This window comes from Schistocerca serialis, chromosome 9, assembly GCF_023864345.2.
Source record: "Schistocerca serialis cubense isolate TAMUIC-IGC-003099 chromosome 9, iqSchSeri2.2, whole genome shotgun sequence".
Classification (NCBI taxonomy): Eukaryota; Metazoa; Arthropoda; class Insecta; order Orthoptera; family Acrididae; genus Schistocerca; species Schistocerca serialis.
In genome coordinates this window covers 207,134,005-207,148,646 of record NC_064646.1, presented here as the reverse complement: position 1 = coordinate 207,148,646, position 14,642 = coordinate 207,134,005, and the positions used below count along the sequence as shown (strand labels likewise).

The 14,642-nt window shown below is 41.5% G+C and overlaps 1 protein-coding gene across 1 annotated transcript in view; it reads right to left on the bottom strand.

Moving 5' to 3' along the window:
* LOC126418974 (odorant receptor Or2-like) overlaps positions 1 to 13,857 on the bottom strand; it is a 49,477-nt gene extending 35,620 nt beyond the window's left edge. The window contains exons 1-2 of the mRNA XM_050086020.1: positions 12,937 to 13,857; positions 3,288 to 3,387 (exon numbers count right to left, since the gene is read on the bottom strand). Coding sequence (XP_049941977.1) covers positions 3,288 to 3,387; positions 12,937 to 13,754 — 918 coding nt within the window. The 5' untranslated portion in view covers positions 13,755 to 13,857. The remainder of the gene's footprint in view (positions 1 to 3,287; positions 3,388 to 12,936) is intronic.
* Between the last annotated feature and the right edge of the window lie 785 nt (positions 13,858 to 14,642).

The window sequence follows — 14,642 nt, the reverse complement described above, 5'->3', positions numbered from 1 at the left end:
CCAAGATGAGATGGAACAGAATGCGGACAACCCATCTTATGGAGTTGGAATGAATTGACAACTTTAATCGCTGTTTCCCGGAAGTTGTATTTTTTAGGAGTAAAATGTACTTTCCTCAGCTTCTGCTCGTCAGAATTTCTCCAAAGTTACAGGATACACCAATGTGAGTATTTTGCGTATTTAAACACAGCGGTTTTCCTATTTTGTAATCTCTAAGAGGTAGCCTCACGTACACAGAAAAACATAGTTTTTTATTTTGTTGTCTGCTTTTTACAAAAACAATTGCTATCTTAAAACTAACTAATATTTTGGAAATTCTTCTGTTAAAACTAGTAGAAGCGTGTAAACTACAAGCCACAATTTTTACAAATTTTTATTCGTTATAGTTTCTGGTATAAGGTACGTATCAAATGAGTAAATTTTACTATATATAAAACAGTAATTACCAACCTGTCCAGACCCTCGTGAGGCAGCAGCGAATAACGTCCGCGCTACTATAGGGAAGTATAGATGGTAAAAACTGTAGAGGAAGACTGAGATTAGAACACATCTGGAAATAATTTAGAACGAACAGTACTACTGTGAAATAAAAAAATTGACGTAGGAGAGGAGTACGTTGCGGACTGCATCAGGCCTGTCAGAAGACTGTTGAGGGGAAAAAAAGTCAGATAAATCAGTGCTCACACAGAACGACTTAGGTGTTCATTTTTCCCGTGTGCTATTCAGCAATGGAATGGTCGATAAACCGTGTGAAAGAGTTTCTATCAACCATGTTCTAAGCATTGTGAATTGTTTAACAGTCTATACAGAGTAGGTGTAGTTGCAGATGTGGATGGCTTTGCTAGTCAGGGCAACGCAATAGCGAGTGATCTGACAGAGTCTTTTCTTCGAGCTCATTAAAATTTTAAAAAGCTCTAAAAAATTGTAACACGCAGACCGGGGTTTACATTACACAGTTAAAATATGATGACTAGTCACTGTTGTATATAACAACCATTTTCATATCGAAATTGCAGCTACATATTCACTGAACGCTATCAGTAGTGAGCGCAATGCAAAAAAACATGCATTCTTATTAAAAAACAACCAGATTAAGATAATATGATATTAAGATATTAAGGGTGAACCAGTTCGTAACTCAAAATCTTGCGAGACGGAGGTAAAAAAGGGGGTAAAGTTGCATAAGTAAAATTCCATCACTTGTCCTTATGTAAAACAGGTGACTCACCGAGAAACGTTTACCCAACGGCAACAAGAACTGAAAAATGCCACACTCTAGGTGGCAAGAGAGTAGTCCATCATAACATATAACATAGCCATTGTTACTTACATGTACTCGTTGTTGACGAAAGTAAAATTACTAGTTGAGAATATAATGTAACGATGGTTATTTTATACGTTGTGATGGATTACTCTCTTTTCAACCATGGTGTGGTGCAGTTTACAGTTCTTGTTGCCGTTGCATTATGCCTTCGCAATCTATCACCTGTTTTACATATACTGGATGGCTTATGCAGTTTTACTTATGCAGCTAGCTGCACCTCCCTCCCCCCACCACTGTGAACTCATTCTTTATCTGTCTCGCAAGATTAGTGTTGCGACTTGGTTCGCCCTTAATGGTTTAACTTCAGCATTGTCTTGCATATACAACTGCGTCTTCAGTTTCAGCGATCAAGATTGTTGTTCGACATAAAAGTTTTGTTGGTATAGTACCGAGTCATACTGCATAAAACTACTACTAGAGAAAATATACAATATGAAGCGGTACCATACCCCGAAAACTTTTATGTCGACTGACTGGCCGCGGAAGCTTACGCATTTAAGATTCTTGCTATACACAACCGAAACTAGTCGTCATGTTTTAATTTTCTAATGTAAATTACGGTCCAGGCAATAAAAGATTATTTTAATTTTTTTATTTTCATGAATTACGTTAAGATTGCTTACAGGCTTCACAAATTTTCTCCAGGTTTTGACTTCCCTTTCTATTTCACATGCTGTAAGTCGCACTACCTGCCTTGATTGCTTAATTCCGAGTGCTATGGGCTATTGGTCTTCTGTTATATTTAATGGTGGTCTCGATTCATTCCTAGATGGTAATGCGCACTATGTCCGTCTACGTTAGAGTCACTTACGTTACTCTGATCGTTCCCAAGACCGATAAGGCTAGTGCTCTGTTCTTTTATATCTCGTATACACTCAGTACAGTTGAACACAACTGACAGCGTTCGGTCTGTGAGGCCAATTTTCATAAATGCCTAAAAGTTGTCAAACATACCAACCGTCATAATAGTAGGAAACTGGATCGTAGCTGATGTATTGCCCGGCCATGACGATAAATTATGGAAACAAGGTTATTGTTCCAACACAACCAAATTGTTATCCCTTAAGTGAGTGTTTCAAAGCGAATTTTTATTGGTATGTGCATTTGACTTCCACTGATTTCCAAGAACAGGAGTGCCACCTGAAGCTCGAGGACCTTATCGCTTCCCTCACGCAACAGTGATTTTTTGAAATGGTAATTAAAACTTTATAAACAACCTGAAATGGAGATGAGAAGCATGTGCACGTATATACCCTCATACAATTAACCAGTGAGCCAATATCTATAACGTAATATGTTCCTGTACATATGTGGCTTCTCGTGTGAAGCTGGGAATTTAATTCCCGAAATCTGTTGTGAGATAGTAAATGAAATTTGAACACATTGGTAATAACTATGAATTATTTTATTAACTACAATGCCCTTTTGTATCTTTGTTTCATAATGTGTAATTAACAAGTGCAGTGTGGTGCCTATGAGGTGGGATGATTAAACCGTACTTCCCTGCATCATGCCGGAACAACTGTTAATACCTGTGAATCGACTATTAATGGACTCTATGAGGATTTATTGCAAGCTCAACAAACTGACTTTTGTTCACTAACCGTAATCTGTGTAGTAAAATACACAGTATTGTGCATTCTGACACTCAGCTCACTTTTTTTTCATCTGTAACGTTTTTCATTCATTTGTAAAGACTTAAGATTTTATTCTGTCCTCTCCACAGAATATCTGCGGTATGCCTATAATATAGCGATTGAAATTCACTTTGAAAAATAAACTGAATAGATGATTTCGTCATTTTTAAGTACATGCCACCATGTAACTCTGACCACAGACTGCTCACCATATCCACTTGCTACTGACCATATCCACGTATTGTTCGCTGTTGTTAAAACATTTTACACACTGATAATAATATAACATTTCGTTTGTAGCATTTAAAAATTGAAAAAAATCTTACATATGTTGCTTGAAATAATGCCACACACACGAGGAGGACGCTAACGCAGAATTGAATCATTACAACGGAACTCATAGTGTCATCCAAGTATCTGATAAAGCTGAAACAAGAAGAAAGTAGCTTTAGTGCCAGTACGCATGTGCTAAGTTAACAGTACATTCATTTTGAAACACAAATTGATTGCACAGTGCAGAATTTTCAAATTCAACAATATAAAAATTTCGCTTCATTGCAGCTATAGATAATTCTGTAATTGTTACCAAAATTAATTACTTTTGTACTTACAATGACAGTTAATGGTTTTCTGTTAGAATTATGATCAGTTTACATTACGATAAAATTGTCAACGTTTTGCGCTTAAGACCCTGTAAAAATATAACTTGTTAGAAAGATTAAAATGTGTTTTGTTGTTAATTATTACTGTCAATTAATGTGTGTCGCAAATAATTTGTTATGAAAATAATATATGACACTATATTTAGCTATGAATGTGATACGACATTAAGATATGGATGGTGCGTACCGATAAAAATATATACTCAACTGAAAGATACACACCAAACTGAAAAAGAGACCTTCGCTGTAAGTGTTGTTCATAATCTTCTTCTGAGGTATGGTATGGTGGTATTCCTAGTTGCATAAGTAGTTTCCTCATTTCTGTAGAGTAGCTTCTGCACTTAGTTGTATGCTGGATTCCTCTCAATCAGCACAAAAAATAAACATTCAATTTCTTTGTGCTGAAGGGACGCGTGTATCACAACTTTATCACAAAATTAAGGAGTGTACAGAGAGCAGTATCTTACATGGCACATAAAATTCTGGTAGCAAGAAAACCATCGAGCTCCTTCAAAAATTTCGATAGGGGTTTCCCGGCGCATCCTTCTCACATCTCCGATATCTCCCTATGTGACTCGCACATATTCAGCCCCTTGAAATGGTCTCTAAAAGGTCAGAGGTTCACCTGTGACAAAGACGTGCAAGATGGTATGGGAAACAGGTACGTCACCAACCCAGAAGTTGAAGTCATCCACTCGCTTCCTGTGCTCTGCGACCAATGTATCAATATCAATGACAATTATGTAGGTATACTTTTTCACATGAAGTGTAATTGCAGTATTCTTATGTAAGTTTATTTACATGTAACTGAAGTCTCCTTTTTGTTTGGGCAAACATTATATAAAGTTCTCACTGTTGTTTACACTCATCAGCCAAATTATAGTGAGTATTTGGTAATCTGTGTTGAACCAGTTGCTGTGCCACGGCTTCAAATGAAAGGAGAATTCAAAAATACTTGACATAACAAGTGTCAGGGAAGCAGGAAAGAGAAAGGATATCGATGCATTTTTTGGCAAGAACGCCCAGACCTGATACAGCAATTATTTCCACCGAGACCATGCCATATGCAACGCTACCACACATCTCTGTTTGAGCGCTACTAGCGTGGCTGAGCTCCACTGACAGACCAGAAGCACCAAGCCTAGATGGATAACACTGACCGTAGTTACCACGTGGCCTAGTTTGTCATCAAGCTTGACCATGTTCTATGTGACAAGGGATGCTAGTCTGTCAAGACACTTATGTGTCAAACCTAAATAAGTGCCGAGCACTTACTTAAATGATCATTAAATGCAGCCAGCTACATAAGGAATTCTATGGCAGTCATTATCCTGAAACGGGTCATCTAGCTGCTGCTGTTGTGTGCTGCCTTCACTAACGTACCAGACTGCATGCTGCATTTAAGCCCAGATACCACTGAGAGTCGAACTGACGGCTTTCAGCTGGTGGGTCACCAACCAGCTGACTTCCACCAACTGCCGATCTCGTTCTTGGGGAGTGAGGTCAGCTTCTAATGCACTCTACTAGTCCGCTGCAGACCAGACTACAACATATTTCTTTCGAGATGCATAGGGTGATGAAAGTACCTTGTTAAATGGAGCTTAGAATTCCTTGATAGTCTTGATTTCAGTAACTTGCAAACTATTCATTGCTATCATTTCTAAAAGATGTTCTGCAACAAGTATCTATCGATTTTCTGTCTAGGATCTTTGGTCTGTGCCTCTTTGAGACCATATTGCAGTTGCGTGTGTTACCCTTTCTGGCGTCCACTCACTCTAGCGGTTAGCGATGCCATGCTTGGGCAACGCTTGAAAGACAGTACTTTAAACATAGCTGCGCTACAGCAATGGTTCCACGTAAATCAGACTAAGAACAGCCTAAACGATAAGGACATATCACTTCATGTTGTTATAATACTGCGTCTTCTGAAGAAGATAGATCTATATCTATTGAAACCTAGGTAAAGAATACTTTATCCTTTGCAACTGGTCGGCTGTTCTTAGTCTGATTTGCTTGAAAGACACTTGGTGTCTGAAGTCGTGTGCGAGATACATTCACGCCTGTGGAGACAAGACGATCGGCAGTGTCTGGAGTCGTGCGCGAGATACATTCGGGCCTGTGGAGACAAGACGATCGGCTGTTTTGGGGAATACGTCCAGTTTATTTGAAGTGATTTGTAATAGGCAAGGTCATTAGTTTACTGAAAATGAGGTACAGTTCTATTAAATCAGAGTCTAATGGTACTACTTGCGTTAGTACTGCAGTTCCTAAGGCATTATCCCGATTATAAGTTGTACCATAATTTTCTTTTCTCCTCAGTTGGATTCAGTAACTTCTAAGTATTTGCCTGATCTACCCAACTAATATTCAGCATTCTCCTGTAGAATCACATTTCAAATTCTTATTGCTGCACAGTTCTTCATATATGTTACATTTTTCAGAAACGACGTGGTAATACAAGTTTCATATTCGACATTAGCGTATTTCTCTTTTTCGTAATATCTTTATATTTTATTGTTAACAACCCACATTTGACATCCGCTTTGATGGTGAGGTTGTTAGCTACTTCTGCCCATGTAGCAAAACACTCCATAGCTCTCTCTTCCTTTCTTTTTTTTTTCTTTTTTGGTTTATTAGTCCTACAACCTCTTATCAATCCATTATTACCGTTAAACTAAACTCTAAACTTCTAAATGAAATCCTGTCTCTGACAGAATTGTAATGTCATCGACTTACACTGACGTTTTTAGTGCTTCTCTCTAAATTTGGATTTGTTTTCCCAATTTCTCTTTGTTCGCTGCGTACAGACATTGAATAACTCCTTTCTCAGCCAGTGCCCCTCAGTTACACTCTTCCACTCTTAGCTCTGCGGCTTATTGTCTGTACAGATTGAAGATAACCTTCCGCCCCTTGTGTTTTATTCGTGATATCTTCAGATTTTCAAAGAGCCTAAATACGCTGCTTATATGGACACTGGAATTATGTTTACTTCCGAATTACTTGTCACACCTTTCAAACATCAAAAGACTTTTAGATGTATCAGTCAAGGTTACTGAATCAAATATTAGACTCATGGACACTGTCTCTAAACAGTTAACGGAAACTGCGGACAAGTAGTTTTGGGAAAAGAATCTAGTGAATTCGTAAGTTCAGCTAAGTTTATATCATCCATTTCTCTTAATATACAATGTTTTCATAACTAAAATTCTAGTTCCAAACTGCTGTAGAAAGGGAACCACAGCTCAAAATGACATCAATTTGAACAGTATATTATCAACGGAGGAAAAAACGTCACGGAACGAAACAAATATTAAATAAATTTGACTAATAGTTGGAGGTCTGAAGATCAGAATATGAACACCAACAGATACGTGACATGTGGCTGTTCCTCCGGATGCCCGACATCACTGTCTCCTTGATGGATCACGCGCTACTGGTAAAGCTCATCCAATAAGAACGATGACTGTGCGCCACTAGCACCGCAGAAGTTCCGCACGCTCAAACGTATGAAAAAAAAGGCATTTCACCGATTTTTTCTAAGGGTTTGGAGAAAATAATTACAAAATTCGAAAAGACAGTTTCCTTTAAAGGGCACTGTGACAGAGGAAGGAAAGCAGTTAATCCGACGATGTGGCCACAGCACTGCAGCAGGTGTCGAGCAGTGTTGTGCAAACATGCAGTGCATGCGGAATTACCCCAACACTGAACATGCCTACAAACACAGTGCACAAAACCCTAGAAAGCATCCTGGAATCCCCTCCATACAAAATCACCCACGTTCAGAAGTTGCTTACGGCTGACCTGCCAGCAGGTTAAACGTTCGTTGTCGAATATTTTGCTTGCTTCGAAGTGAACAATGTATGGGCGTGGAAGAATCTGTGGGCAAACGAAGACGAATTCCACCCCCAAGGACATATTAATAAGCGGAATTGCAGAATTTGAGCAACGGACATAAGCACGCACATCAGCCGGTAGTACCACTTCACTCTGCGAAAGTGACTGTGTGGTGCTGCTGACGGCATCCTATATTGTAGGGTCGTATTCTTTCACTGGTCACTGGTCTTTTGCGCACCAACGCCATTCCAACCCTCCAACAGCGTGGATAAGTGGGTGTTGTCGTTGTTGTTGTTGTGGTCTACAGACCTGAGACAGGTTTGATGCACCTCTCCATGCTAATCTATCCTGTGCAAGCTCCTTCATCTCCCAGTACCTACTGCAACCTACGTCCTTCTGAATCTGCTTAGTGTATTCATCTCTTGGTCTCCCTCTATGATTTTTACCCTCCACGCTGCCCTCCAGTACTAAATTGGTGATCCCTTGATGCCTCAGAACATGTCCTACCAATCGATCCCTTCTTCTGGTCAAGTTGTGCCACAAAATTCTCTTCTCCCCAATCCTATTCAATACTTCCTCATTAGTTATGTGATCTACCCATCTAATCTTCAGCATTCTTCTGCAGCACCACATTTCGAAAGCTTCTATTCTCTTCTTGTCCAAACTATTTATCGTCCATGTTTCACTTCCATACATGGCTACACTCCATACAAATACTTTCAGAAATGACTTCCTGACACTTAAATCTATACTCGATGTTAACAAATTTCTCTTCTTCAGAAACGCTTTCCTTGCCATTGCCAGTCTACATTTTATATCCTCTTTACTTCGACCATCATCAGTTATTTTGCTCCCCAAATAGCAAAACTCCTTTACTACTTTAAGTGTCTCATTTCCTAATCTAATTCCCTCAGCATCACCCGACTTAATTCGACTACATTCCATTATTCTCGTTTTGCTTTTGTTGATGTTCATCTTATATCCTCCTTTCAAGACCCTAACCATTCCATTCAACTGCTCTTCCAAGTCCTTTGCTGTCTCTGACAGAATTACAATGTCATCGGTGAACCTCAAAGTTTTTATTTCTTCTCCATGGATTTTAATACCTACTCCGAATTTTTCTTTTGTTTCCTTTACTGCTTGCTCAATATACAGATTGAATAACATCGGGGAGAGGCTACAAACCTGTCTTACTCCCTTCCCAACAAGTGCTTCCCTTTCATGTCCCTCGACTCTTATAATTGCCATCTGGTTTCTGTACAAATTGTAAATAGCCTTTCGCTCCCTGTATTTTACCCCTGCCACCTTCAGAATTTGAAAGAGAGTATTCCAGTCAACATTGTCAAAAGCTTTCTCTAAGTCTACAAATGCTAGAAACGTAGGTTTGCCTTTCCTTAATCTTTCTTCTAAGATAAGTCGTAAGGTCAGTATTGCCTCACGTGTTCCAACATTTCTACGGAATCAAAACTGATCTTCCCTGAGGTCGGCTTCTACCACTTTTTCCATTCATCTGTAAATAATTCGCGTTAGTATTTTGCAGCTGTGACTTATTAAACTGATAGTTCGGTAATTTTCACATCTGTCAACACCTGCTTTCATTGGGATTGGAATTATTATATTCTTCTTGAAGCCTCAGGGTATTTCGCCTGTCTCGTTCATCTTGCTCACCAGATGGTAGAATTTTGTCAGGACTGGCTCTCCCAAGGCCGTCTGTAGTTCTAATGGAATGTTGTCTACTCCCGGGGCCTTGTTTCGACTCAGGTCATTCAGTGCTCCGTCAAACTCTTCACGCAGTATCTTATCTCCCATTTCATCGTCATCTACATCCTCTTCCATTTCCAAAATATTGTCCTCAAGTACATAGCCCTTGTATAGACCCTCTATATACTCCTTCCACCTTTCTGCTTTCCCCTCTTTGCTAAGAACTGGGTTTCCATCTGAGCTCTTGATATTCATACAAGTGGTTCTCTTTTCACCAAAGGTCTCTTTAATTTTCCTGTAGGCTGTATCTATCTTACCCCTAGTGAGATAAACCTCTACATCCTAACATTTGTCCTCTAGCCATGCCTCCTTAGCCATTTTGCACTTCCTGTCGATATCATTTTTGAGACGTTTGTATTCCTTTTTGCCTGCTTCATTTACTTCATTTTTATATTTTCTCCTTTCATCAATTAAATTCAGTATTTCTCCTGTTACCCAAGGATTTCTACTAGCCCTCGTCTTTTTACCTACTTGATCCTCTGCTGCCTTCACTACTTCATCCCTCAGAGCTACCCATTCGTCTTTTACTGTATTTCTTTCCCCCATTCCTGTCAATTGTTCCCTTATGCTGTCCCTGAAACTCTGTACAACCTCTGGTTTAGTCAGTTTATTCAGGTCCCATCTCCTTAAATTCCCACCATTTTGCAATTTCTTCAGTGTTAACCTACAGTTCATAGCCAATAGATTGTGGTCAGAGTCCCCATCTGCCCCTGGAAATGTCCTACAATTTAAAACCTGGTTCCTAAATCTCTGTCTTACCATTATATAATCTATCTGATACCTTTTAGTGCCTCCAGGATTCTTCCATGTATACAACCTTCTTTTATGAATCTAGAACCAAGTGTTAGCTATGAATAGGTTATGTTCTGTGCAAACCTCTACCAGGCACCTTCCTCTTTCACTTCTTACCCTCAATCCATATTCACCTACTACGTTTCCTTCTCTCCCTTTTCCTGCTATCGAATTCCAGTCACCCATGACTATTAAATTTTCGTCTCCCTTCACTATCTGAATAATTTCTTTTATCTCATCATACATTTCATCAATTTCTTCATCTGCAGAGCTAGTTGGCATATGAACTTGTACTACTGTAGTATGCGTGGGTTTCGTGTCTATCTTTGCCACAATAATGCGTTCGCTATGCTGTTTGTAGTAGCTTACCCGTACTCCTATTTTTTTATACATTATTATACCTACTCCTCCATTACCCCTATTTGATTTTGTATTTATAACCCTGTATTCACCTGACCAGAAGTCTTGTTCCTCCTGCCACAGAACTTCACTAATTCCCACTATATCTGACTTTAACCTATCCATTTCCCTTTTTAAATTTTCTAACCTACCTGCCCAATTAAGGGTCTGACATTCCACGCTCCGATCCGTAGAATGCCAGTTTTCTTTCTCCTGATAACGACGTCCTCTTGGGTAGTCCCCGCCCAGAGATCCGAATGGGGGACTATTTTACCTCCGGAATATTTTACCCAAGAAGATGCCATCATCTTTTAACCATACAGTAAAGCTGCATACCCTCGGGAAAAATTACGGTTGTAGTTTCCCCTTGCTTTCAGCCGTTCGCAGTACCACAACAGCTAGGCCGTTTCGGTTAGTGTTACAAGGCCAGATCAGTCAATCATCCAGACTGTTGCTCCTGCAACTACTGAAAAGGCTGCTGCCCCTCTTCAGGAACCACACGTTTGTCTGGCCTCTCAACAGATACCCCTCCGTTGTGGTTGCACCTACGGTACGGCTATCTATATCGTTGAGACACGCAAGCCTCCCCACCAACGGCAAGGTCCATGGTTCATGGGTGGAGGGATGAGTGGGTAGGATCACTTTTATACAAGACGGTGCTCCTCCGCACACTGCACAGCCAATGAAGCAGTGGCTGCAGAGGCATTTCGGAAATGTTGGAATCTTCAGCCGTCATTCTCCTACAGCCTGTCCACCCATATCACCTACTCTTAATCGGTGTGACTTCTAGCTGTGGGGTTATCTGAAAGTTGTTTCTTCAGTGTTCGAACTGCGAACGTAGCTGAAACTGAAGTGTGTGGAACACGCTGTTTGCCGCGCGGTCTGTGCTGCCGTGCCACTTATCGCAAGGCTCCTCCCCCCCCCCCTCCCCCCCATCGGATTTTCGAGTCCTCTCTCGGGCATGGGTGTATGTGGTGTGTGTTGTCCTTAGCGTAAGTTAGATTAACTCTTTCAGTCCGAACAGGCCTTGAAAGGCCCAATGGTACCGACCAGACGCCGTGTCATCCTTTCAGCCTCAGCTCAGATTAAGTACCATGTAAGCCTAGGGATCGATGATCTCAGCAGTTTTGTCCCATAGGAACTTATCACCAAACACGTTGTTTCTCTAGTTCAACTTTTGGCAGAAAATGGTGGACGGCATATCGAACCCGCTTTGCACCGGTTTCAGGACAGTTAGAAAATCAAGCGAGGTGGCGCATTCGACTCGCACTCGGGAGGACGACGGTTCAATCCCGCGCCCGGCCATCCTGATTTAGGTTTTCCGTAATTTCCCTAAATCGCTCCAGGCAAATGCCGGGATAGTTTCTTTGAATGGGCACGGCCGACTTCCTTCCCCGTCTTTCCCTAATCGGGTGAGATCGATGACCTCGCTGTCTGGTCTCCTCAGCCCAACAACCCAACCCAACAGTTAGAAACTGATGCCATTTTGCTTCTTATGATATTTTTCCGATCATATGTCCTACAACTCTTTCGTGGTGAAAGGGATTACCTAACACAGTGCTACAACTGTTGGCTACAGAAGTTCTGCAGTCAAGCACATTGAACAATATGGATGGTTCGATGTGCAACTTAAATCATCGTCGTATTGGGATTCAGCTGTCATACGTAGCCGACCACATTTCTGATAAGACGGTTACAGCATAATCTATCGGTATATATATGGACATGTCCGAAAGAACAGATACCATCTTTATGTATATATACAGTTAAGGCTCACCGGCCATTTGACCATCTTCTTCTTCTGTGCGGATGCACAAACAGGGCCTGAACTTTTACGGGTATCGGCAGTAAAGCCGCGAATAATGAGTATAATAGGCAAGGGCACTATGAATATAATGCGGGACAATAATCTGAGAGTCTGGGTCTCACGGGAAGTGTGCCAGAGATAAGTCCCTGGAGTCGCAGAAGCCTCTGTGCCCCCGGTGGCTCAGATGGGTGCCGGCGCGGTAGCTCAGCGTGTTCAGTCAGAGAGCTGGTTGGCCTCTGTAATAAAAAAACTGAGTGGAAGGATCAACAAACGATCTATAACGGATGTCATGTGACGTCCGCTACGACCAGACACAACGATCAGTAACAAACAAAATGAAAAAAAAAGGATAGAGCGTCTGCCATGTAAACAGGAGATACCGGGTTCGAGTCCCGGTCGGAGTACACATTTTCATTTCAGTGTAATTAGATCTATTGGTAACTTTTTATCTTTCTACAACGTTACGAAACTGGAACTTTAGTTATGGACAACCACTAGTTCTGCGTAAGAGTCGCTGCACCACGACAATGTGCTATGACTGAACATTACAACAATGTATTTGTCGTAACAGTTTCTCTTATGCAGTCGTTTTTAACACTCGAAGCAAATATTGGTAAAACAGTGCTATACAATGCACTAATAATCGTTCATTCTTCACAAAAGCTTAGCAGTGCTTACCCAAATGTGTGTGAAACAAGTTACCCAGTTTATATAACATACCTGAGAAGCTTCTGATGAGTTTCAATGCAAAGACGCAAATTGTCGTACATGTCGTACATGTTTGCCGCCATGCCTTTCACGCCTTTCTCCCCGACTGCTGCTGCCTTTCCTTCGTGGCTCTCCTCTTTCAGGCTGGTAATTCGCCGAGAGAGTATCTCCAGTTGCGCAGCCACGAGAAGCATGACGGACACGAACAGCAGGTCGAGGCTCCAACTGAGCTGGGTGCCGCGCGCCGACGCTGCGCATTGCAGAAAGTACGATAGCGCGTACTGGTTGGTGTTGTTGTCCCAGGCGTGCTGGGCGAACGGCAGGCGCCGCTCTCCCGGGTGCGCGTAGAACGGCATCGGGTACCACACGAAGTACTGCGAGAACATCAACAGCGTCCAGAAGAGGGTGAGGCGGTAGCCGCGTTTGTGGGCTACCTGCTGAATTTCATCCAGGGCAGGGTCCTCGGAGGTGTACTCGTTCTGCATAGACATCATCATCTCTACGCGTCTGGCCATCGCGAAGTACTGCCGCTGGTTTCGCATGAAGACAGCCATCTTGACGGTGCCGCAGCCGTTGCTGACGCTACTGGTAAGCAGCAGCGTGGTCTCCTCCATGTCTCCCCAGTAGAAGTAGAGCGACACCGCACTCTCTACCGCGTTCACGGCTCCTACTATTAGGCCCATAATGGCGTACGCGTCGTACAGCCAGCAACCGGGTAAAGGCCACACGCCACATAACCACAGATGGCGGATGTTCAGCTTGAGGATCGACTGCCCGCTCTCTGCCCAAGTCAGAGGCCGATCGATATCCTCTGCTACTCCCTTCGCCATCTAGTTTCGATGCTAGTCCCGAAGACTACGTCTTCGCTTCCTACGCAGTGGACCGTATACTCTGAGCTCTTAGCGAGACTACCGCACCACGACAGATCAGCAAGTGAAGGCTACTGTTTGACGTTCACCCTCTTACAGCCATTAGATTGAAGGAGACTTATATTATATACAGAGACTCAAGTGGTACAATTAACAAACCTGATAATGGGTCTTAAATAATCGAGCAATGCTGCAAAATTCTGCAGCTGATTCATTTATAGTCTTTTACATTTACTGATGTCTGGGTTATATAACATAAACAAACGGAACACGGCAAGGCGGATAAAATATGAAAGTCGTCCGTTGGAACAACTCGGAGTAACCGAACCTAATCGATGATGCTAATTAAAAGTAATGACATTCTCCCTTCCGTCTACAAGGGAATATTGTTCTCACAATGTAGTTCATAAGAACAGTGACCTTTCTTATGAAATTCATGTGCTACTGCATTTAAATTGGAATATTACTCTACCAAAAATCCAGTTGTATACAGGCAATCTTCTGAATTCATTACAAAACTATTTACTTGAGGTAAATGTTGGATGTTGACAAGATAATAACGATGAATGACAGTCAAAATTTCTTGTGTTTAACTCAACTATCAAACATCTCGGTAAGTAGCTTCCAAGCCAATGTGCTTACCTTTCTTACAATTTCTTTACGCAACTCCCTCAGCAGTATCAGGATTTAGTAGCAAATGAAGTGTTCTGCTAGGCTGGTCTCTATTTTCACGAGTGCGCCACCACTATTGCAACGCTGATGACGAAGTATTCGACATATTTCTACGCTCTCGTTCATATTTTTCGGAAATGGACGGTATTATCATAAGCAATGCATCCAAGGCAAGAT